Raw genomic sequence first — 26647 nt, 5'->3', positions numbered from 1 at the left:
GATGTCGTCTTAACATCCTCCCAGGATTTATAACAAGTTTTGAAAAAAAACTTATTTTTTTTATAACATGATATCATATATTAATATATACATAATAAAAATATATAAACAGTAAAATAAAAATTCTTACTTGTTGAATATTTTTGACTTCTTCTTGTATTTTGGAGCGTCGGAAATTATAGAGAACCTTCGAGCGATCGTGCTGATAACGTGTTGTGAAAAAGTAAAAATTTGCGGTAAAAGGTAAATACTCCAAAACTTAAAATATATCAAACTCTACACTTTATAATATTTTTCTCTCAACTCAATTATATTTTTCATCACAAATGAAGACCTATTTATAGATTCACATTTGAGATTAGTCCAAAAATAAATACATCATCATCTACATCATCACACACTAATTTTCCACATTTTACAACTCAATATTTAACATTCAACATTCAATATTCAACATAATATTAATAATAATAATATTTTTCAACAACAATAATAATAATAATAATAACTTAAAAAAGGTGGGAAAAGAGTCTCTCCTTCCAAATGATGGAGATAAGGTCAACAAAACAAAATATCCACCCGATTCAAATATTTGTTTGCCGTGCCCCCTTTGCACTCAATCCAATTGGGAAATGAGAGTATCCAACATGATTCATTTAAACTCGAAGGTGGTGCCAATGTCGATTCCGCCGAAATTCACTTCAATTTCCAGCTCCCATTTAGTCTCCAGAATCTACACCGGCGGATGTTTTCTAATGTCAGCTTCCAAAATCCCGGCACGCGATCGGTTGATTAGCTTTGGGAAATACAGAGGGAAAATGCTAGGAAGCCTACCATCGAGCTACCTGAAATGGGTATCGAAGAATCTGAGGGCGGGAGACACGCAAGAGTGGGCGAAGCTGGCGGACGAGGTGCTGGTGGACTCGGTTTACAGAGACCGTATGGAGTGGGAGTTGGCGGAGAATGTTCTGAATGGGAACAATGTGGGTTCTTCTTCTTCTTCTTCTTCTTCTTCTTCTTTGGGAAACAGCAACAGCAGTGTGTCGGTGTTGCTGGAAATGAGCGAGAGGTTTGGGTGGGACAACGATGATAAGGTTGGGTGGAGCAAGATTGATTTTGGGCTTCTGGGAACGTCCAAAGGGGGCAGAATTCCTCGTAGAAGCCTCGAACCCGACAAGGAAAGTGCGAAAAATGGCGGAGTTGGAAGAAGAAGGCAGGCAACTGGAGCTGGCAATGTAGAGCGAGAGCAATGTGTGGGTGATAGGGAGAGAGTGATGCCACTGCCAAATCCATTCCCGGGCAGGGATGCACTGTTGAACAAGGTTCGCAAAACATTTGATACAAAATTTTAGACTTCAATAATTCATTCTAATAATTTCAATTTCTATATCATATGAAGTATTTCTACAAGGAAATGCCGAGTATAGGTGGGAATTGCGATACGGCCCCAATCCTTTGTGCGGTAGAGACAACTACATTTTAAATTCTGAACCTTATATGTCGAGTGTTCCCATGTTGACCATATATCAAAGTTTGATTGCGTATTTTAGTTTGAAAGGAGCTTGATTTTACAATTATCGCAGATTATTCGCTTCATTTTCATGTGGATTAAGTCGTTTGCTAGAAAATGGATTTGAAATGATTCCAGTTATATGATTTGAATTTGAAGACAGCTAGTGGATTTTGAAATTGACCAATAATTTGAGGTAATTTGCGGTAAGTGTTTGAAATTTGCGGCAAATTGATTTAAATGAAAAACAATCGTGATGGTGTTCCGAGAATGGATGATAATAATAAAATGGTGATTTTGTTTGTTATATTCTGCATATAACGTATGATTTAATAATAAAATGATGATTTTAGTTTTAACTTTTTTGATGATTTGGAATTCATCACCTCCCATGAATCATGTCCTGTGATTTCGATCGTCCTGAACTGTCTCAATTCTTAAACACGAGAATACTGATAGAAAAATGAAACATATTTGAAAAAGAGAAGAAATCCGTTGATTCTCTTATTTTATTGTTAAACCATAAAGCCTTTTTACATGCAAGTAAAAAGACAGCCGAAGAAAGAAAATTCAAACTAATTCTCTTAAAGTCAAGCTAACAAATCAACCAATGCTCGAGACTAGTCAATAGTTCAATAAAGTGGACTCAGAGTAACACATTCAAAGATATTTATTTTTATTATCCCAACAATCCCTCTCGTAAACTTAAGTCTTTTTTACTTCAGTTTATTTGCAGAACATCATCCAATGTGCAAACTCCCATCAAACTCCTCAAATATTGAAAAGGGGCAGACTTGAGGGGTCTTTGTAAATATGTCAGCTAGTTGTTCTTCATTTCTGCAATACCTTAGCTCAATTGTTCCAGCATTGGTGAGATCTCTTAGAAAATGAAATCTCACATCAATATATTTGCTTCTTCCATGTAGCACATGATTTTTAGAGAGCTTGATAGCTGAATTGTTATCACAAATATCACAATAGCTCCAACTAGCTTCAATTTTTGTTCTTCAAGTATATTTCTCAACCAGATTGCTTCACAAGCACAAGCTGTTACAACCACATATTCAGCTTCCGTCGTCGACAATGTGACGATCGGTTGCTTCTTGGACGACCATGAAACAATCCCTGTTTCCATAATGAAAACATAACCAAAAGTACTTTCTTATCATCTTGATCCTCTGCAAAATCACTGTCAGTAAACCCAAGTAAATAATCAAATTTTCTATTTTTCTCATAAAACAGCCCATATTCCTTTGTTCCTTGCAGGTAACGAAGGATCCTTTTTGCTGCCAAGTGCATTTCAGTTGGATTCTCCATACATTTGCTTATCAAACCCCACATAATTGGCCTTGTGATAGTTAGATACATCAAACTACCCACAATTTGCTTGTAAAGCTTGTCGCTCACCTTCTTCCCTTCATAGTTCTTGTGTAGCTTTACACCAAACTCAGCTAGAGTGCACACAAGATTGCAATCTGTCATCTCGAATATGTCCAAAATTTCTCTCACAAATTTCTTTTCAGAAATGAAAATTCCATTAGCAAACTAATTTATTTCTATACCTAGAAAGAATCACATCATGCCAAGATCTGGCATTTCGAACTCAATCATCATAGACCTTGTAAGGGAATGAGGGTTGCACATAAACAGTTTGAGGTGGTGTCACAAGGTGTTAACAACACCTACAATAAAACCTTGAGTAATTTGCAGCGGAATATAATTTAAGCATGAATGAAATAAACAAGCAACCAAATAAATAGACTCAAATTTTTAAGCACGAGTATAAAATACTCTTACAGCGCCTCAGGGCAAAACTTTCACTAGAAAATAAATCAAAGAGTTTTACAAACCTTAAAACTAGTGATTATTGTAAAAATCAATTTTATCAACACATGTAAGAAAATACACAATAAAATTTCTCCTAAAAATTCTATGCAAGATAGAATAATAAAATGAGACAAGGAGAAAAATCTTGAAGCCAAAACACGTGATCAGCACACTTCTTGATCAATGATCTTCAAGTGATTTTCAAGTCTTCAAGTACTCACGACCGATGTGAGCTTGAGTAATTCTCTCTCAACGTATGTGAAGGTATTAAGTAAATCTCGATTGGTCGATCTCTCTAAGTTTCGGTACTTCCCTTGTTGCACGTCCATCTCCTTAAATATCACAAGAATCCTTCTTCAACATGTTTCCTTGTAGGCATAAGATTTTTTTGATTTGATCATATCAAATCTACACAAATAAAAAAATATATACATTAGATATGATATGATAAATATTCCAAAAAGCTTAACAATATCTCAAATCAACTCACCTAAGGAAAGAAATAACTTATATAAATGTTACTTCATATCCAAGAAAGACAAAAGATATTTAATAAAATCTTTTCAAAACTTGAGAAATTTTAGGAATAAAATATTCCTTTCAATCTCTCCCTTTTTGCCTTTCTGTACAAAACACATATAATTCAAAAACAAATCAACTTAACTTCCCTTAATCAAAACTCCTCCTGAATACTAAAAACAGATTCTCCTCCCAAGTGTAAGCAAAGGTGTTGTCACGAGATGTTGGCAACATCTAGCTACAACACTTCAGATCATTAAGCACATGTAAAACAGAGAGACAAATAACATATGAGACAAATAATGTATCAGAGCAAACCCAATATAAAACAGTTTTGATTAAGAGATCAAAAAAAAAAAAACTTAAACAACCTAATCAGCAAAAAACAAACTAATATAAACTAAACCAACGAAAAACAACTAAAATTGATTGCTTTCAGATGAGCCATCAATATCAGCATCATCTTCTTTTGCACCACTCTCTTCTCCCCCTTTTTGTTCAGAAGGGCCAACTCCACTTAGTAGAGACTCGTAGTGAGTCTTCAACCCTTCATAATAGGCTAGATCAGCCTTAGCATGTGCTATCTTCTGCTCAGCATACAACAATTGAGCTTGAATAAATGTAGGATCAACATTCTGAGCAACAGAAGGGGGTGTTGGCAACATCTACCACAACACCTGCACCAACACCTGATTCAGACCAAGGTAGGTCTATCTTTCTGTTGCCTCGTAGCAAAGCCGATGCAATCTCAGCAGTTCTCCTGGTTCAATAAGAACCTCATCATCATATTTTTCAATCTCTTGAGACAACAACATAGAATAGATGAGTGATGGATAAGGCAACTTCAAAGTTGGTTGTGCACAGTCTGCAAAGGCCATGACTGTGTCAAACACTAGTCGACCATAGTTGAAATTTACTCATGTTCCAATGGCGTACAATACTGGAGCCTGATGCTTAGTGACAACTGTGGAATTTCCAAATGGAGTCCATGTCTTCACCGAAGTCTTGTGCAGAACAGAGTACATGGAAGTGAGATTTGCCGCAGACAGCTTCTTGGGATGAGCTGGAAAAGTTGTGACTTGACCACCAGTGATGACAGAGGTCATCATATCAAGAGAAGGTAGATCTGCATCATCACCAATAAGTGTATGGAGGAATTCATTGATCATGGCAGGACTGAAGACAAAAATCTGTCCTCGCACATACACTTTTCCATATTTGACATACCGAGGGTCCTTCACTGATTCAGTCAAATTGCAATAAAATTCACGAAAAAGTGCCCTGCAATAGGGACCAGCAGTGGTAACAGTGGACAACATGTTTCTTACCTCAAAGAATCTGACCAAATTCTGATCTCCATAGCTCTCCACATCAATATTGCGTTCCTCAAGGAACTCACGGTCAGCATACTTATCCCAGCAATCAGCAATCTCCTTGGAAAAAAAAGCAGACGAGTAAGAAAAATTTACCCGATATTCTTCACCCAAGGTCTTGTCCAGGGTGTCGGCAACACCTTCCTCAGCATCTTCCTCAGAGTCATCAGATTCTGACTCTACTTCCAATTCTTTCTCAGCATCTGAGTCTTCACTCGAGTCAGTGCTGGAACTATCAGAGGGACGAGGGCGGTTATCAGCAAACTCCTTAAGAATCTCCTCGTCTGGCTCTTCATCAGATTCATTAGCAGGCACTGCTGCTTTCTTACCCTTTGATTTCTTCATTTTAGCCATGAACTGGGCTATTGTAATTTCCTCATCATCGGAGAAAACGAGAGGAGTAGCAGTGGATGGCTTCTCACAAACAGGAACAGATTCAGATGCATCTTTCTTCTCAGCAATAACAGATGGAGTCCCTGACTATGTGGATTCATCATCAGAAGAGGAATTCATCTTTGATTGTTCCTCAGCTTCAAAAGGCACTGGAATGGTTGGAACAGTGGGTTCCATGGCACTAGCTTTGCCCCTTTTTCGATGCACCAGCTTGTAATCTTCATTGTTTCTTACATCACCAGATGAAAATTCAGTGTCCACCAGAGAAGGTCTAGATGGTTGACCCTTCCCTCGAAATATTTTGGAGGTAGTGTAGTCAGGATTGTATCCGGCTTGTCGTTTGGATCGGCGAGTCAAGGGTTTCGCAGGAAACACCTTTTTGACAACTGACATATCCGGCATGTTCTCCACATCAATCTCATTGCCTGGCTCTCCTGGAGCGATGGAGTCTAGGGGCACTGGTTCTTCAGCAGCTAGAATAATGTTCTGCTCGGACAGAGGGTGTGGAGACAAAGGTGTTGTCACACCTTCAGCAGCATCTTTCGTGTGGCCCATCTCCGATCGAATATCTTGGGGATCAAAACCCTTTCCTGCCATTAAATCTTTCAAGAATGAACAACAGAGATGAAAATAGGGCAAAATGAGAAACAGGGGCGCAGAGAATGGAGAGAACACGAAGGCTAGAGCAAGAGAATAATGTATTTAAAAAACAGATAACCACTCAATTATAACACACAATCTTTTCTAAACTCACTTGGATTCTGTAGGCCCCAACGGTAACAAAATCTCCCAACGGTAATAAATCCGATTCAAATTAGGCACCAAATCTTTTCATTTTTCACCGATAATCTAGGCCCAAATATTGCACCAAATATTTTCCAATTTGAACTCCTCATCAGAATACAAAACCACTGAAACAAAATCCAATCCCATTCAAATTCAAAAATTCAGTGGATAGGGAAAAAATCAAAATTTTAGTTCGATCAGAATTTATAACCTTTCGACCAAAGATATTATTCACAAATAAAAATATGCATGTCCTAAATATGTCTAAAAACAGAGTGTGACATAAAAATAAAATGCGATCACATGAAAAATTATATGTTGACAAATGAGGTGTTTTCAACGATTTTGGTAACATCTTCCAGCAACACTTCAGGATTCAGAAACATTTTGTTATCCAATTTATTATTACAGAAGTGGTAGCCTGCACACTAAAGGAAACAATCTTCAATGGACCCCTTTAGGTAGCTTTTTCCATTTGCTTCTGATTTTCAATCAAATTTGATGATTGACTCAACTCAAGTTTTAATCTTTTTATTCAATTGAGATTCTAAAATTGTAATGTCACTTTTCATTTGGGACATGATCATGGAATACACGAACATCCCTCCACTAATTCGTGACTTAGTCATAACTCTTATTCAATTAATCCATATTAAACTGTAAAACCTTTTGCAAAGAATCCTGAGAGAAAAACTGTGGATGATTATAAAGTATCAAACACATCACAAAACAGAATGAATGCATGAATGCAATATGCCTAATATCCTAAAAATGCACATGCATGAAAAGGTGTTGTCACAGGGTATTGGCAACACTCCGGACAACATCTCAGTTTTGTCTATAATGTACACATACTGAGAGACTTCCTTATACTGGATAATCTCTCGAAATCCAAAGCTTTTGTGAATATATCAGCTAATTGGTTATTTGTTCCAACAAACTCAATTAAAATCATGCTTTTCTCGACCAAATCTCGAATGAAGTGATGTTTAATGTCAATGTGTTTGGTTCTAGAGTGTTGTACTGGATTTTTGGATATATCAATGACACTAGAATTATCACAGTACACAATAGGAGTATCACTCTTAACTCCATAGTCATTCAGCATTTGATTCATCCATAGGAGTTGTGAGCAACAACTACCAACAACAACATACTCAGATTCGACAGTAGAAAGAGAGACACAATTTTGTTTCTTACTATACCATGACACTAGGTTATTTCCCAAGTAGAAACATCCTCCCGAAGTGCTCTTTCTCTCGTCTAAATCCTCAGCCCAGTCAGCATCACTAAACCCAACCAAATTCGAATTTGTTTCTTTAGTGTACCAAAAACCCAAATTCAAGGTACCTACCACATATTTCAGTATACGTTTCACGACCTTTAAGTGAGTAATTTTTGGGTTATACTGATATCTAGCACACAAAAAAACACTATACATGATATCAGGTCTAGTAGTACTTAAATACAAAAGACTATCAATCATGCTTCTGTAGAGGGTGTTGTCAACACCTTCGGCAACATCCTCCCTAGACAGCTTTTCATTAGACCCCATAGGTGTGCGCATGTGTTTAGTGCTTTCATTCAAAAACGTTTTCACCAAATTTTTAGCATACTTGCTTTGACACAAAAATATACCATCATGCATTTGTTTCACTTGCAATCCCAAGAAATAAGTTAGCTCACCAACCATGCTCATTTCAAATGTAGAAGACATGCACTTCACAAAATCATCAACAAGTTTGTCATTTGAAGAAGATTATATCATCTACATAAATTTGGCAAATTAAGATATTACCTTGAGACTTTTGTACAAATAAAGTCTTATCAACTTCACCTCTTTTGAATCCAATATTGAGAAAGTACTCGGTTAATCTTCCATACCATGCACGTGGTGCTTGCTTCAATCCATACAATGCCTTTTTCAACTTATACACATAATCAAGATGATTTGGATAATCAAACCCTTTAGGTTGTTTCACATAAACTTCTTCATTTAGGATTTCATTCAAAAAGACACTTTTTACATCCATTTGAAAAAGTTTCATTCCCATGTTACATGAAATAGCAAGCAGAAGTCGGACTGACTCAATGCGGGCTACAGGAGCCAAGGTTTCATCAAAATCCACCCATTCAACCTCTGTATACCCTTGAGCTACCAACCTAGCTTTATTTCTAATGATGTTTCCGACTCATCAGTTTTATTTTTGAAAATCCACTTAGTTCCTATGACATTACCATGAGCAGGACACAGTATCAAGTACCAAACATCATTCCTAACAAATTTTTCTAACTCTTCATGTCGTGACCCTTACCGAGATCACCTATTAACAGAAACTTAGACATGCAATTAACTTAATCAAATAGTAAACCATAATTAAACTGCGGAAACAATAATAAAATACAATCCCAAGGAAATGAATCTGCAAATACCCAAATATTTATACAACCAAATCGAAATGTTGTATCAACCCAAATACAATAAGATAAAACCCTAGGCGAAGATCCAGCTGGCCATCCACTGCCTAGCCCCTCTTGGATTCACCCGCCTCATCCAATCACAAACCTGTCCCATGGAATAGGGTGTCCAGATACACAGAGTACGAGATGTGAGCATAAAACGCTCAGCACGAGAGTATGAGTATACATGAATGCAAGTGTACCGCCTACTGACTAGAGGTCAAGAATCAGATAACAAAGACAGATCGGGCCCTGGTATGTAGCACGTTGTGCCGTCGCTTCAGGATGTGGCTCACATATCGAAATACCCGTGGATACGCCGGACCCAATTCGATGGAAGTCCATCCACTAATAGGATAGGGTAAAACCCTACTAACAGACATCTCAAAATAGATAGCTCAAGATGCAAATGTATGCAGCATAAAATCATGTCATATAAATCATGCAGTCACATAATACATGCATACTCAGTCAGGATATCTCGAACAGTACTTTCGTACCTCAAATACTAGGCAAGCTCTACCAGCTCTAAGTCCACGCCTATAGTCCGCACTACACTGCGAAATGATACTAATATCATTAAAGTGCTCTAAAAGCCTCAACTAAGCTATTGCATACTCCTAAATATTTTTAGGAAGCAAAAGCTATACATTCGTTCGTCGTAAGCCCTTTGCTGTCGCTTGCCTCAAAACTAGGCCACAGCTCCGCTACGACGTCTGAATCGCTATGCCACTTTCGGATTCCCAACGGGACGCCTAGAAAGCCCTAGATCTAAGCTGGAAGACCAAGGAATTGAGAGAAGAGAGGTGAGTGGTGCATCTAAAAATGAGGCTCGGCACCCCTATTTAAAGACGGAGTTTGGGCCGTCCGAACCCCATTTCGAAGCCTCCGAACTCGGCTTCGGAGAGTCCGAAGTCCCATCAATGCGTCAGCCGTGACTTCATCTTGCTGACGTAATCAATGACGTAATACTTGACTCCGATCGGACCGTCCGAACCTGCCGACGGAGCGTTCGAACACGTTCGGAGCCTCCGATCCTGGCTTCGGATCGTCCGATCACGTTCGGAGCCTCCGGTCTTCCTTTCAAAGCGTCCGAACTTTGGGTTCTTAATTGCGATTAGTTCCTTAATCACCTTATTTGGTTACGGTCTACTACATTCTCCTCCACTTCAGATATTTCGTCCTCGAAATCAAATCTTAAGTACTAAAAGCGAAACAACATGAAGAAACATCTTTTTATTCAAATGAAACATTTTACAACTGAATACAACACGAAAGTAAAATCAAAATACCTCAGGATGTTCCGACCGCATCCTGCTCTCAAGCTCCTAAGTGGCTTCTTCAATGCCTCGGCGCTGCCACTGAACTAAAACCAGAGGAATGACTTTATTTCGTAACAACTTATCTTTATGATCTAGAATGCGAATAGGCCTCTCTACATAGGTCAAATCAGTATCTACCTGGACCTCAGACAATTGTAGAATGTGAGACTGATCCGCCACATACCGTCACAACAGAGATACGTGAAACAAGTCATGAATACTGGACAGATACGGTGGAAAGGCCAAACGATAAGCCAGATGGCCAATGCTCTTCAAGATCTCAAACGGACCGATAAATTTGGGAGACAATTTGCCCTTGAGGCCAAATCTGAGAATCCTGCGGAAAGGTGAAACTCTCAGAAACATCTTCTCCCCAACATCAAACTGCAAATGCCTACGCTTAGTATTAGCATAGCTGGCCTGACCATCCTGTGCAGTCTTAATTCGTTTCTTGATCTGATCAACAATATCTGTTGTCTGCTGGATTAACTCCGGTTCTTCAGCCTGTCTCTCCCCCACTTCTTCCCAAAAGAGTGGAGTATGACAACGCCGTCCGTACAACGCCTCAAAAGGTGCCATCACAATGCTACGATGATAGTTGTTGTTGTACGCGAACTGAATCAATGGCAAATGATCCTGCCAGGCTGAACCAAAATCCATAACGCACGCTCGGAGCATATCCTCCAAAGTACGTATAGTGCGCTCTGACTGTCCATCAGTCTCCAGGTGATAGAAAGTACTCAAACTGAGAGTAGTGCCCATCGCACGCTGAACACTCCCCCAGAATCTAGAAGTAAACCTGGGGTCTCGATCGTTGATAATGTTCACAGGCACTCCATGAAGTCGAACGATCTCCTGAATGTACAACCGAGTCATACGATCCACGGAGTACTCTCGGCTATAGGAAATGAAATGAGCTGACTTGGTGAGTCATTCCACCACAACCCAGATAGCGTCACAATTCCTCGAAGATACAGGCAAATGGGTCACAAAGTCCATTGTGATAAGCTCTCATTTTCACTCCGAAATAGGCAGACTATGAAGCAAACCTCCAGGTCGTCGGTACTCTGCCTTGACCTGCTGACACACCAAACATCTCGAAACATACTGATACACACTGCGTTTCATTCCCTTCCACCAAAACCGAGTACGCAGATCCTTATACATCTTGTTGCTCCCCGGATGAATACTTAACTTAGTGCGATGTGCCTGAGACAAGATCTTCTATCGCAACTCTTCATCTTCTGGAATCACAAGCCTACCAGACAAACACAGAAAACCATCTGACTGATAGTGAAATCCAGACGTGCTACCATCGTTGGCTAGACGAGCCAAATGTTGGGTCTTCGAGTCAGACATCTGAGCATCCCGAATCCGCGAATACAAAGCTGGCTCAGATAATATCGCAAACATCTGGATACTCTGCATACCTTTCTTGTGCTTGAAGGTATACCATGAAGAACAACAATCTCCAATTGCACTAGACATCGAACAAGTTTGAAGTGCGGATAGTCGCACTTTGCGACTCAAGGCATCAGCAGTGAGATTAGCAGCTCCCTGATGGTACTTAATATCGCAATCATAGTCCTTAAGCAAGTTCATCCAACGTCTGTGCCTCATGTTCAATTTCTCCTGAGTGAACAAATACTTGAGACTCTTGTAGTCGGTGAAGATCTCAAATTTCTCGTCGTACAGATAATGACGTCAGCTCTTCAAAGCGAACACAATAGCTGCCAACTCCAAATCATGGACCGGATAATTATCTTCGTGCAACTTCAATTGTCTAGAGGCGTATGCGATCACATGCCCATTCTGAGTCAGGACACAACCTAACCCCTGAAGAGAAGCATCTATGTACACCACATACCCTCCAGATCCTGACGATAATGCCAACACCGGCGCAGAAGTCAACCGTCGTCGAAGATCACAAATATTCTCCTCACACTCTGAGGACCACTCGAAATCAACACCCTTGCGGGTAAGCTGCGTCAACGGTCGAGCTAGCTGAGAGAAGTTCAAAATGAAGCGACGATAATATCCTGCTAGACCCAGAAAACTACGGATCTCGACAACCGTCGTCGGACGCGACCAATTAAGCACATCCTCGATCTTGCTCGGATCAACAAAAATCCTCTCCCTGGATATGATATGGCCAAGAAAGACCACCCGATCCATCCAGAACTCACACTTACTCAGTTTGGCGTACAACTGCTTATCCCGAAGAGTCTGCAGTACCAACCGCAATTGAGAGACATGATCTTCCGCATTGCGCGAATAAACCAGAATGTCGTCAATAAAAACCACGACAAACGTATCCAAAAACTTCCTGAAAACACGGTTCATCAAATCCATAAATATATCCGGTGCATTTGTCAATCCAAACGGCATCACTAAAAACTCGTAATGCCAATAACGAGTACGGAATGCAGTCTTGGCTACGTCCTGATCTCGAACTCTCATCTGATGATACTCAGATCTCAAGTCAATCTTGGAGTAAACCGAAGTACCCTGCAGCTGATCAAACAAGTCATCAATACGAGGCAAATGATACTTGTTCTTCACAGTAACCCGATTCAGCTGTCGATATTCAATGCATAGCCGCATAGACCCATCTTTCTTCACAAAAAAAATAGGAGCTCCACAAGGAGATACACTAGGACGAATGTATCCCTTATCCAAAAGATCATGTAACTGATTCTTCAATTCTCGCATCTCTGACGGAGCCAGACGATACGGTGCTCGAGAAATAGGAGAAGTACCTGGCATCAACTCTATGCCAAACTAGACTTCCCTAACAGGAGGAAAACCCGGAATCTCATCAGGAAATACATCTGGGAATTCATCCACAATCGGAATACTCTCTATGCCAACGCTCTCAGTGGACAAATAAACTGCATATATGAGGTAACCTTCCCCGCCAGACTCTAGAGCTCGACAGGCTCTCAAAGCTGATACCAATGGCATCAGGGGTCGCGCTCCCTCACCATAGAAAAACCAGCTATCACTCCCATCCGAATGAAAGCATACTAATCTTTGATAGAAGTCCACTGAAGCTCGATAGGTAGTCAGCATGTCTATCCCCAAAATACAATCAAAATCATCCATCGCAAGAACCATGAGATTCGATATCAGAATGTTCCCTTCGAACTCTAAAGGGCAACCCATCTCTAGACGCCTAGCCAAAGCAGATTGACCCGTCGGAGTAGAAACAGAAACTACTACGTCTAGTGAAATGCATGGTAACTTATGCCTCTTAAAAAAACGTGCAGAAAGGAAGGAATGAGATGCACCAGTGTCAATAAGTATAAGAGCAGGTATGCCATATAACAGAAATGTACCTGCGATGACCTTCTCATTCTCCTCCACAGCCTGATCATGCCTCAAGGAAACACCTGGCCAGAAGCCCGCGGCTTCAAGTGAGAACTCCCAGCAGACTGTCCCTGCGACCTCTGCTGAACGGTGGCCTGAGAACCCGATCCTGGACCTGAACCAAAACCGCCTCCCCCAGCTAGTGGACAATCCCTCCGGAGATGACCAACCTCTCCACAACGGAAACATGCCTCAGAAGCTTTACAACATCTGTCGGTCGGATGATTCTTCCCGCAATGGTCGCACTTCTCCTTCTTCCCAAAACGAACAACTCCACCGGAACCAGAGGAAGAAAAAGAAGTAGATCCAGACTTCTTGAAAGACTGAGCACGGGGACCCAAAGAACTCGCAGGTCTAAACTGAGAGAAAGACCTGTTACGCCGAATGCTATCCTCCGCCTGGTGACAACGGATCACCAAACCCTCATAGGTCATATCATCACCGACCGCCACACGGTCATGAATCTCCGGGTTAAGGCACTGAAGGAACAGATTGTACTTCATCTCGTAACTATCAGCAATCTCAGGGCAATAGGATAACAGGTCAAAGAACTTCTGTTGATACTCCTCGATAGACATGGATCCCTGACACAAACTCAGTAACTCACCCGCCTTCGTCTGACGGAGTGCAGGAGGAAAATACAGCTTCTGAAAAGCTGTGCGGAACTCGGCCCAAGTGGCAACTCCTCTCACCTCAATGAATGGTGAAAAAATGAATCTCCACCACTTACGGATCGCCCATCCAAAAGATAACCAAGAGTCTCCATCTTCTGCTCCTCAGTACAGTGAAATGTCTGAAAAGTTGTCTCCATGCGATCTAGCCAGTTCTCCGCATCTTCTAGAGTCTCGCCTCCAATCAAGATCTTAGAACCCATCTGTAAGAATCGGCGCACACTGAAACGGTTCTCTTCATGATGACGATGATGGCGTTCTCGACGACGCTCCCGATCGTCATCGCCCCAACGTCCGCCTATACTATCATGGCTACTCTGATCACCGTGATCTGCCATCTACAAAAATTACCTCACGGTTATCTTATGCAGAATCTAAATCCCAAGAATACTATGCATGCTCTGATACCATAAATGTAGTGACCCTTACCGAGATCACCTACTAACAGAAATTTAGACATGCAATAAACTTAATCAAACAGTAAACCATAATTAAACTGCGGAAACAATAATAAAATATAATCCAAAAACAAGGAATCTGCAAATACCCAAATAGTTATACAACCAAATCGAAATGTTGTATCAACCCAAATACAATAAGATAAAACCCTAGGCAAAGCTCCAGCTGGCCATCCACTGCCTAGCCCCTCTTCGATCCACCCGCCTCATCCAATCGCAAACATGTCCAATGGAATAGGGTATCCAGATACAGAGAGTACGAGACGTGAGCATAAAACGCTCAGCACGAGAGTATGAGTATACATGAATGAAAGTGTACCGCCTACTGACCAGAGGTCAAGAATCAGATAACAAAGACAGACCGGGCCCTGGTATGTAGCATGCTGTGCCGTCGCTTCAGAAGGTGGCTCACATACCAAAATACCAGTGGATACGCCGGACCCAATTCGATGTAAGTCCATCCACTAACAGGATAGGGTAAAACCCTACTAACAGACATCTCAAAAGAGATAGCTCAAGATGCAAATGTATGCAGCATATAATCATGCAGTCACATAATACATGCATACTCATTCAAGACATCTCGAACAGTACTTTCGTACCTCAAATACTAGGCAAGCTCTACCAGCTCTAAGTCCACGCCTATAGTCCGCACTACACTGCGAAATGATATTAATATCATTAAAGTGCTCTAAAAGCATTAACTAAGCTATTGCATACTCCTAAATATTTTTAGGAAGCAAAAGCTATACATTCCTTCGTCGTAAGCCCTTTGCTGTCGCTTGCCTCAAAACTAGGCCACAGCTCCGCTACGACGTCTGGATCGCTATGCGACTTCCTGATTCCCAACGGGACGCCTAGAAAGCCCTAGATCTAAGCTGGAAGACCAAGGAATTGAGAGAAGAGAGGTGAGTGGTGCATCTGAAAATGAGGCTCGGCACCCCTATTTAAAGACGGAGTTCGGGCCGTCTGAACCCCACTTCGGAGCCTCCGAACACGTTCGGACCATCCGAACTCGGCTTTGGAGAGTCCTAAGTCCCATCAATGCGTCAGCCGTGACTTCATCTTGCTGACGTAATCAATGACGTAATACTTGACTCCGATCGGACCGTCCGAACCTGCCGACGGAGCGTCCGACCACGTTCGGAGCCTCCGATCCTGGCTTCGGATCGTCCGATCACGTTCGCAGCCTTCGATCTTCCTTTCGAAGCGTCCGAACTTAGGGTTCTTAATTGCGATTAGTTCCTTAATCACCTTATTTGGTTGTGGGCTACTACACTTCATGCATAGCATTGACCCAAAATTCATCCTTTAAAGCTTCTTCAACCTTTTTGGGTTCAATGTTTGACACGAAACAAGAAAATAATACCTGATAATATGTAGATCTCATGCACATTTAACCTGCCATCTTTCGATAATCCATTTTCTCTTTCCTTCGAGTTTTCATGTTTCCATGTACTTCTCTAATGACTTGTGAGGTCGGATGATTCTTCTGAATCTTGCTTGGAATATTCTTTCCAAATTCATTAACCTCACTGTCCTTATCAGTATTCAAATCAGTATGTTTCTCACCTTTTGTTTCTGAAATTTCTGCAGGAGGTGTCGGAGATGTTGTAACACCTTGGACAACATCTAAATTTCCAGAATTATCAAGCAGATCATCAACTTGATCCTCATCTTTTTTCTTTTTTAGATCTGCAAAATCATCAAATACAACATTAATTGACTCAAAAATAGTCCTAGTTCTCAAGTTATACATCCTATAGGCTCGGCTATTCGATGAATATCCCAAGAACATACACTTATCTCTCTTTGCATCAAACTTAGCAAGATGATCCATATCATTCAAAACGTGACATACACATCCAAAAACATTAAAATATTTAAGGTTTGACCTCTTTTTCATGAGAATTTCATAGGATGTCATAGTAGTATCATTCCTCAAATAAATTCTATTTGAAATATGACATGTAGTATTCATGGCTTCAGCCCAAAAGCGTTTTGAAATATTTTTCGAACTTAACATCACTCTTGCCATTTCTTGCAAAGTCCTATTTTTCCTTTCAGCAATTTCATTTTGTTGTGGAGTTTTAGGAGCAGAACATTCATGAGAAATACCTTTCTTATCACATAAACTTGCAAAAGAAGAGCTTTCGAACTCCTTACCATGATCAGTATGAATCCTGATTACCTTCAGATTATGGAAATTCGAAATCTTAGTGAGCAGTTTCTTGAAAACATCAAATGTGTATGATTTTTCTCTCAAAAAGTTTACCAAGGTATATCGTGAAAAATCATCCACACAAACAAAATAATATTTCTTACCACTAAAGCTTTCAACATCCATTGGACCCATCAAGTCCATATGTACAAGCTCAAGACAGCGTGTTGTCACAGATGTTGGCAACACCTCCTGTGACACTCTAGTCTGCTTCCCTTTTTGACAAGCTTCACATACAAATGGAACACTTGATTTCAAATTTGGCATACCTCTAACAGTATCTAACTTACTCAAGTTCTTTAGTGTCTTGAAATTTGCATGTCCCAATTTTTGATGACATAGGTCAAGTTCATTCACTTTCGTGTGTCTACAAGTCATCTCTCCTCCAAGTTGATAGCAGTTGTCAGATGACCTAGTACCTGTCATGACACACAAATTAAAATCATCAAAAAATGTGCATAATTTCTTATCAAATTGCACATGCAAATTATCATCACAAAGTTGATTGATGCTTTTTAATTTTGCGGTAAGCCCTTCAACATGAAGCACATTGCTAAGCTTAGGCAAACCAGCAACATCCAGTGTTCCTTTTCTAACAATGTTTCCCTTTGAACCACCTTTATAGGTTACTTTTTCACTTTTATGTTCAGCATAATCAGTGAGAAACTTCTTGGAACCTGTCATATGACGTGAGCTACCGCTATCAAAGTACCAAGCACCTGAAACATTAGTTCTCAAAGCAGTATAAATCATATAACATTGAATATCAGCTTTTGGTACCCAAATTTTTCTTACAGTAGATTTGTTTTTGTAGATGTTGTGGAAGGGTGTTGGCAACACCTTAGGCAACATCTTCGGTGCAGTTCTCTGTTTGTAGTCATCCTGCAGCTTGAAACAGTATGGTTTGATATGACCATGTCTATGACAGTAGTGACAAATTTACTTACCTTTCCTTCTAGGTTTTGTAGGAACAGTAGGCCGTGGCTTCGATTTTGGAGGATTAGTTGGTGTGACCTTTTTGGTTGAGCTTTCAGTATAACTACTTTCTTTGACAAACACAGGGCCTTTTGAACTTTCACCAACCTCAAATGTGCTGTTTTCAAAACCTAAACCAGTCGTACCATCTTTTCCCATCCTGAGTTGAATCAAACTTGGTAGTGCTTGAATTAAACTTGGCCAATGTAGCTTTTGCTTTTTCGAGTTCTTCTTTTACTTGACTTAATTTCATGTCTTTCTTACTCAGCATAACTTCAAGCCTTGACATATCAGCCTTTAGATCAGAATTTTCTTTTGAAAGATTGGTATTCATCTTATTTCTTTCAATCCAGTCAGCATGTAGTTCTTCAAACATCATCTGAGCTTCTTCCACGGATATTATGTCATCACCTGAATCATTATTACACACATTATCAGTAAAGGAGGAATTTAAACAGACTGACCTTTTTGAGGTGTTATGACCAGGTGTGGCAACACCTGCGACAACACCTAAAGGATTGACTTGAAACTTCTTTTTGCTTTCCAATAGGGCAGATAAGGCAGTGTGGCTTTCTTCATCTTCCTGTTCTTCTTCATCAGACTCTTCATCACTTAAAGATGTATTCATTCCTTTCCTAAGCGTTTTAGCACACTCATTTTCATAATGTCCAAAACCTTGACAAGCATGACATTGTAGAGTGTCTAACTTCTTTGGTATTGACTTCTTCTTCCCTTCCAACATCAGTCGAGGCTTAAGAGTATCAGTAGGTTTCCTTGGAGACTGTTCTGGTCCAGTAATTCTCAAAGGCTTGATAGGAAACATTGGGGCCTTGAGTTTTTGATCCGTATTTATGGTCTCTTTCATCTTCTTCAAATAATCATTGAATTTCCAAGTCATGAGTGAGATCGAATCATCCTCTAAATCAGACTGATGAACTTCTTGGTGGAATTGAACATACTCCTCATATGAGGGCTTTGAAGCTTGAAATGCTATTGATTTTCCTTTATCATTCTCTTGTGTTGTAGAGTTCATCTCAAAGACTTGAAGGATACTTATCAGCTCAGTCATCTTCATCTTTGAGGTGTATTTTACCTCCTCAAGTGCCCAAATCTTTCCATTGAATCTCTTTGGCAAAGACCGACGAACCTTGTTCACCATATTCTCACCAGCAATAGGTCCTCCAAGAGCATGCGCCTCTGTAGCTGTCTCCCTAAGTTTCTTATCATAATCAGCAATAGTCTCATTCTCATCCATCCTGATATTCTCAAATTTTGTGTTTAACAATCTCAGTCTTGTTCTTCTCACACTATCAGTTCCTTCACAGTGTTCTTGAAGAGCATCCCACGCATCCTTGGCAACTATGCAGTCAGCTATGATTCCAAACATTCTCATATCCATAGATGAAAAAATTGCATTGATTGTTTTAGCATTGTAGCTTGAACTTTGTGTTTTCTCAACGGTCCAAGTTTCTTCTGGCTTGAGAATGTATTCTCCATCTTGATCTAGCGTCTTTGGAGGATTCCAACCAGTCAGAATACTTTGCCATACACGAAAATCCATCGCTTTGATAGTGTATCGCATTCTTGTCTTCCACAGTGCATAATTTGTGTCATCTAGAACCGGAGGTTTCAAAAATGAGTTCGCAACAGATGATGAGTCCATCTTATTCCCTGTAATAAAATAAACAAACCAAGATCAGTTCTTAGTGTATCAAGAATATGGCTCTGATGCCACTTGTAAGAGAATGAGGGTTGCACATAAACAGTTTGAGGTGTTGTCACAAGGTGTTGACAAAACCTACAATAACACCTTAAGTAATTTGCAGCGGGATATAATTTAAGCGTGAATAAAATAAACAAGCAACCAAATAAATAGACTCAAATTTTTAAGCAAGAGTATAAAATACTCTTACAGCGCCTCAGGGCAAAACTTTCACTAGAAAATAAATCAAAGAGTTTTACAAACCCTAAAACTAGTGATTATTGTAAAAATCAATTTTCTCAACACATGTGAGAAAATACACAATAAAAGTTCTCCTAAAAATTCTATGCAAGATAGAATAATAAAATGAGACAAGGAGAAAAATCTTGAAACCAAAACACGTGATCAGCACACTTCTTGATCAATGATCTTCAAGTGATCTTCAAGGCTTCAAGTACTCACGACCGATGTGAGCTTGAGTAATTCTCTCTCAACGTATGTGAAGCTATTAAGTAAATCTCGATTGGGCGATCTCTCTAAGTTTTGGTACTTCCCTTGTTGCACGTCCATCTCCTTAAATAGCACAAGAATCCTTCTTCAACATGTTTCCTTATAGGCGTAGGATTCTTTTGATTTGATCATATAAAATCTACACAAATAAAGAAAGATATACATTAGATATGATATGATAAATATTCCAAAAAACTTAACAATATCTCAAATCAACTTACCTAAGGAAATAAATAACTTATATAAACGTTACTTCATGTCCAAGAAAGACAAAAGATATTTAATAAAATATTTTCAAAACTTAAGAAATTTTAGGAATAAAATATTCCTTTCAGACCTTTTAAAATCTTCAAGCATGTCACCACAATTCCCAGTATATATAAGATCATCCACATATAAACAAACAATGAACATTTTCCCATGGTTTCCAATTTTAACAAAAAGTGTGTGCTCATAAGGGCATTTTTGAAAGCCTTCTTTGAAAAATTACGCTTCAATGCGACTATACCAAGCTCGGGGTGCTTTCTTTTGTCCATAAAGAGCTTTTTTCAATTTATACACTTTATGATCATTTCCAATCTTAATATAACCTGGAGGTTGACCGATGACTACCTGCTCTTCCAAATATCCATGTAAAAAGCAGATTTAACGATCCATGTAAAAAGCAGATTTAACGTCCAATTTGTAGATGGGTCATGAGTTTTGCATAGCCAAGGAAATCACCAATCTGATTGTGTCATGTCTCACAACCGGAGCAATTACTTATAATCAACTCCATATTCTTGCTTGTACCCTTAGTTACTAGGTGTGCCTTATATTTGTCAACTTCATCTTTTTTTTCAGTTTTGTTTTGAAGATCCAGTTGACACCAATTGTTTTGTTTCCTTTTGGAAGCTCACACAACTCCCAAGTATCATTTTTGGTAATGGCTTTTATTTCATCATCCATCGCCTTTCGCCATTCTGGTTCTTTGGTAGCACTTTCAAAAGTTGCAGGATCATTATCTACATACAAAGCGAAGTGGGTGATTGGATCAATTTGATCAAAATGATTTACCTCATAATCTGCCATCCATGCAGATCTCCTTCGAGCATGACCAACATTAGTTACTGCCTCTGTAGTTTCTCCACTCATTTGAGAATTTTCTACAGTGAAAGAAGCTTCATTCGTTGAAGTTTCATTTGTAAAAATAGCTGGAATTTCTTGTATTTGCTGCTGGTTTTCTCCTTCTTCAGTTTCATCATCAGCAATAATTGGGGTAAGTTGCTCCTCATTCCAATTCCAGGTGTTTGCCTCATAAAAAATGACATCCCTACTCGTAACAATCCTTTTTGTCAAAGGATAAAACAATTTATATGCCTTAGATGCTTCACTTACACCAAGAAACGCACATTTTTTGCTCTTCTCATCCAACTTATTTCTTTTAACATCTGGGACATATGCATAAGCGATGCAACCAAAAACTTTTAAGTGATCTACAACATGTTTTCTTCTACTCCAAGCCTCTTTCGGTGTCATATTTTCCATAGCAAATGTAAGACTTCTATTTAAATCATGAATGCTCCAATTCACTGCTTCTGGCCAAAAAGTCTTTGGGAGTTGCCCTCTTGCAAAAAGGCTTCTCACCATATTGAGAATGGTTATGTTTTTTTCGTTCTAATACACCATTTTGTTGTGGTGTATAAGCTTTCGTGATATCCCTCTGAATCCCATGTGCATCACAAAAACATTGAATTCTTTTGAACAGTATTCTCCTCCGTGATCTGTGCGAAGAGTTTTAATTGTTTTTCTGTCTCATTTTCAACATGTGCCTTGAACTTTTAAATGCATTAAAAGCTTCTGATTTCTTCTGGAAGAAATAAACCCAATTATTCCGTGTACAATCATCAATGAAAGTAAGAATATATTTTTTACCTCCATTAGAAGATGGTCTTATCGGTCCGCATATGTCAGAATGAACAAGCTCCAAAACATTTTTTTCTCTCCATGAATTACCTTGAGGAAATTGAGAGTGACGTTGTTTGCCAACAACACACACATACTTGGGCTGAAATTTGAATTGGTGGATGACCTGTCACCATATTATGTGCAAGAGTTTTTAGTCCACCAAAACTCAAGTGACCATAGAGATAATGCCAAAGCCATGACTGATCTCCCTCATCAACTAGAAAACAAGATTGAACACTTTTAATATTTAATGGGAATATCCTATTTGTGCTCATTGGGACAACTGCAATAGCTCCACTGGAAGAATCATAAATCTCACAAACACCTTTTTCAATAGTAATAACATAAGATTTTTCTAACAATTGGCCAACACTTAGCAGATTGTTTTTCAAATCTAGAACATAGAAAACATTGGTGATTTTCTCCAAAAACCCATTCTTGGTTTTTATAATAATATCACCATTTTCCATCACATTTACTGTCGATAAATCACCAAAGCTGACAACAAAAATAAAAATCTTCATTTATATGTGAAAAAAAAGACTTACTTTCACTCATGTGATTACTACACCATGTATCCAGATACCACACATCTGATTGAGTTTCTTGGTTGGCTTGAACAGCCATCAACAAAGTTTCACCCTCTCTATTTTCTACAAAATTTGATTTTTCTCCCTTTTCTTTATCATCAGACAATTTAGCATTGCATTCATAGCTAAAATGACCAAGATCGTGACATCAAAAGCACTCTAACTTAGGTTTAATTGTTGGCCCTGTCCTCATCCTTTGTCTTGTAAATTATCAAATGCTTTATAATTTATGTTGCCTCGATCTCCTCTTCCTCGACCTCTGCCTCTACCCCTTCCTCTATGATTTGAGGAATGAATAAAGGCAGAAGCTTTTAAAGCTTGTTCCTCTGAATTTGAACTTCTATTCATTTTTTGTTCATGAACTAGCAGTGAGCTTTGTAGCTCATCAAGAGACAATGCATCCACATCCTTTGATTCTTCAATAAAACAGACAACATAATCAAATTTAGGTGTTAAGGAGCGTAATATCTTCTCAACTACATCAACATCATCCATCTTCTCACCATGACATCTCATGTTGTTGGCTATCCCCATAGTCCTAGCACAGTAGCTGGTAATTGATTCTCCTTCTTTCATATGAAGAGTTTCAAAATCTCTTCTTAAAGCTTGAAGATGCGCTCGCTTCACTCGAGAGGTGCCCTGATATTTTTCTTCATAGAATCCCAAATATCCTTGGAAGTTTTTTGCAAAGAATGGTTTCCAAAATAGATCGATCAATTGATTGAAACAAATAATTTTTGGCCTTTAAATCTTTGAGATTCACTACTTCTCATTCCTTTTGCTGAACGTTAGTGAGCACTCCAACAGTTGTGTTGCCACACCACTTTCGATAACCTACCAATACTCCTTAGATCTCAAAACTTTATCCATGAACATGCTCCAATGGTCATAATTACCATCAAACCGTGGGATTACTGGTTGGACAAAATTAGCAGAAGCCATTTGCCTCTCTTTGTTTGTGTAGTGACCCGTATCCAGAATTAACGATTAACGAGTAATTAATCATAGGATCATGTTGAGATTAAGTAAAACATGATTAAGGAAATTCCAAATGTATTAACGGAGTCCAGAAATTAATCCAGGAAACTCAAAATGGCCGGAAAGGTTCCGAGGGTTCGGAGGATCCGAACCAGGTTAGGAGGCTCCGGACTGGTTCGGAGGATCTAAACCTAAGATTGGAGGCTCCGAACTGCATGACCAGATGTCCGAGAATAATACGTCATTGATGATGTCACTGATGGGACTTCGGAGGCTCCGAAGTCAGGAACGGAGGATCCGAACCGGATCGAAGGCTCCGAATTCGGGTTCGGAGGCTCCGAACTTCGCCTATAAATAGGGGGCCGAGATTTCATTTTTGAAACGCGCCTTTCCTCTTTTCTCTCTCGATTCCTTAGCCTTCTAGCTTGGATCTAGGGAATTCTAAGCGTTCTTTTGGGATTCCGAAAGTGGCATAGCGATCCAGGCATCGTAGCGGAGCTGTGGCCTAGTTTTGAGGTTATCGATAGCAAAGGGCTGACGACGGACGCAGGTATAGCTTTTGCTTCCTAAAAATATTTAGGAGTATGCAATAGCTTAGTTAAGGCTTTTAGAGCTTATTGAATGATGCATGGGTATTTACATTGTAGAGTTGATGATAGGCTTGAGAAACTAGAGTGGGACTGCTAGGAACTGCCTGTAGTAAGGTACGTAAGTACTGACTGAGATGGCCAGCATGATATATGATATATGTGTTGCATGAGCATGTGCTATGTGTTTTTCATGTTTTACGGCTTTAGCACATGCATGTTTTTACGGTAGACTGCATCTGGTATGATGTGAGTCATGACAGTTTCCATCGGTGATGAGTTACTCCTTATGGATTCGTGTCTGGGGACGCTCAGCCCCTGGTTTTGCTATCACTAGGAGCGACCAAGACGGTGGAGTAGAGGCTATAGTTGATAGGAGAATATACGAGTACCCCGCAGAGTCGCTCTCTTAGCACGGTACTGTGTATTCATAGCGCCATGAGCTTATTGATTTTAATTGTTTTTAAGTCATTTACATGTTGCATATATTTTATATATCATTGCTTTCGTGTTGAGCGTAGTCGCTCACATCCAGTATTTTCTATGTATTTGGACACCCCATTCTACGGGGTAGGTGTAGGTGCAGGATTGAGCACTAGAAACTTGGAGTGGCCAGTGACCTTGGGGACAACAGGATTTACTTGTAGGTTTTTGCCCTTTAGGCTTATTTATTTGATTGGGTTGTATAATCGAATTGGTTTAACCAGTGTATTCTGCCGGTCTATTTTTATTTAAGTATTCCGCAGCGATTTATTTTAATGCATGTTTAATTATGCTTTAAACTTTGATTAGGTAGTAGATCCGGGTTGGGTCGCTACAGTTTGTTTGTTTGTTTTTTTTTAACTTTTGCTCTCGCTTGTTTAATAATCAAGCTCTGGTACCACTTATAGAAAAATGAAAGATATTTGAAAAAGAGAAGAAATTTGTTGATTCTGTTATTTTATTATTAAACCATAAAGCTTTTTTATAAGCAAGTACAAAAAACAGCCGAAGAAAGAACATTCTAACTAATTCTCCTAAAGTCAAGCTAACAAATAGTATATCCACTTTGTGCTATTTTATGGTATATCCAATGAACTCAGTTGGATATTAATTTTATTATCTCAAGGAAACAAAAGTGTTTGTTTCTAGAAATTCCACCTTCCTAGAGAAGGAGTTTCTACTAGATAGAAAATTCGAGATTATAAACCTCGACGAGGTTCGAGAAACTCCCATTGCTCAAGAAGTGGAACTTACTCCACAGCAGTCGGTCGATGAAGTTCATGCACTTAGGACGTCTGAAAGAAACATAAGACCACTTATGAGATACGCTCTTCTTCTTGAAGAAGGCCATGATGAACCTGATCAAGTATGTGATCGAAGAAACTTCAAGGAGGCGATATTTGATACCGACTCTCCTAAGTGGCTTGAAGCAATGCGGTCTGAAATGGAATCCATGCATTCGAACAAAGTTTGGACATTGGTGGATCCCACTGAAGGAATTGTTCCTATAGGATGCGAATGGATCTACAATAAAAAAATTCAGTAGATGGGAAGGTACTGATCTCCAAAGCTAGACCACTTGTAAAAGGTTATACTCGAAGACAAGGCAATAACTATAAGGAAACCTTTTCACCAGTTGATATGTTCAAGTCCATTAGGATATTGCTAGCCATAGTTGCATGCTATAACTATGAAATATGACAAATGAATGTGAAGAAAGCATTCCTCAATGAGACATTAAAGAAGGTATATGTATGTCTCAACCTGAAAGATTCACCACCAGTGGCGTATGGGCTTGGCTGGGCATGACCACAAATTTTTTATATATATAGGTGTATAGTCTACAATTTTACCAAATCCTACCCAATTATTTTATCCTACCTAACCCTATTTTTAACACTTTAATTTTCTGCGTTAAAAAATTAATCAGCTTCTATTCTCTTCAAGTTTATCTCCGTAAAAACAATTCATCTCCCACTTTGTTACTCATGAGTTGATTCATCTCTACTCATCTTTGCAGTCTACACTAAAGTCATTCCTCTTTCATATTAATCAAGTGACAAATCAAAAAAGGTATTTTTTTTTTAAAGAAAATGACAATAGACATATAGTTGAATGAACTAGTTTATTTGTTTTTATTGTTGATTGTGGTTATTTGATCATTGATATTGCATATTTTGGTTGTGATTAAAATTTACATAGCTTTTTTATAATTTGCATTTGTAAGCCTTGAAAATTTAATTTTTTATAGCAGTAGACATTGCTTCATAACTTAGAATTTATAAATGCATCTTTTATTAAATCCTTGTGAATTTTTTTGTTCCATTAATAGTATGTTTATTGGTGAAATAAATTGATGAGCTGGGAATTTTTTATTCACAGATAAATCAAAATGTCAAAAAGAAATATCACGGATTACTTCATTCAAAAAAATAGCGAGAAATTATCAAAAAATTCAAGTGCTCCA

General features: G+C 39.1%; 1 protein-coding gene across 2 annotated transcripts; it reads left to right on the top strand.

The window, feature by feature from the left end:
* Positions 1-574: 574 nt before the first annotated feature.
* LOC140884838 (uncharacterized) lies at positions 575-26647 on the top strand. Of its 2 annotated transcripts, none has more exons than XM_073291713.1 (2): positions 575-1322; positions 26563-26647. In XM_073291713.1, exons 1-2 carry the CDS (start codon positions 633-635, stop codon positions 26614-26616), a joined length of 744 nt encoding a protein of 247 aa, XP_073147814.1. In that variant the 5' UTR covers positions 575-632; the 3' UTR covers positions 26617-26647. The 2 variants fall into 2 exon arrangements, with proteins under 2 accessions (XP_073147814.1, XP_073147813.1); XM_073291712.1 differs by lacking the exon at positions 26563-26647 and adding an exon at positions 1400-1617.

The sequence above is a fragment of the Henckelia pumila genome, chromosome 2 (assembly GCF_033568475.1).
Source record: "Henckelia pumila isolate YLH828 chromosome 2, ASM3356847v2, whole genome shotgun sequence".
Taxonomy (NCBI): domain Eukaryota; kingdom Viridiplantae; phylum Streptophyta; class Magnoliopsida; order Lamiales; family Gesneriaceae; genus Henckelia; species Henckelia pumila.
This window is presented reverse-complemented; position numbering and strand designations above follow the sequence as displayed.

Coding starts and splice junctions, on each gene's coding strand:
- LOC140884838 (XM_073291712.1), top strand. CDS start 633: ATGAGAGTATCCAACATGATTCATTTAAACTCGAAGGTGGTGCCAATG. Junction 1,323..1,399: donor GGGATGCACTGTTGAACAAG/GTTCGCAAAACA, acceptor TATCATATGAAG/TATTTCTACAAGGAAATGCC.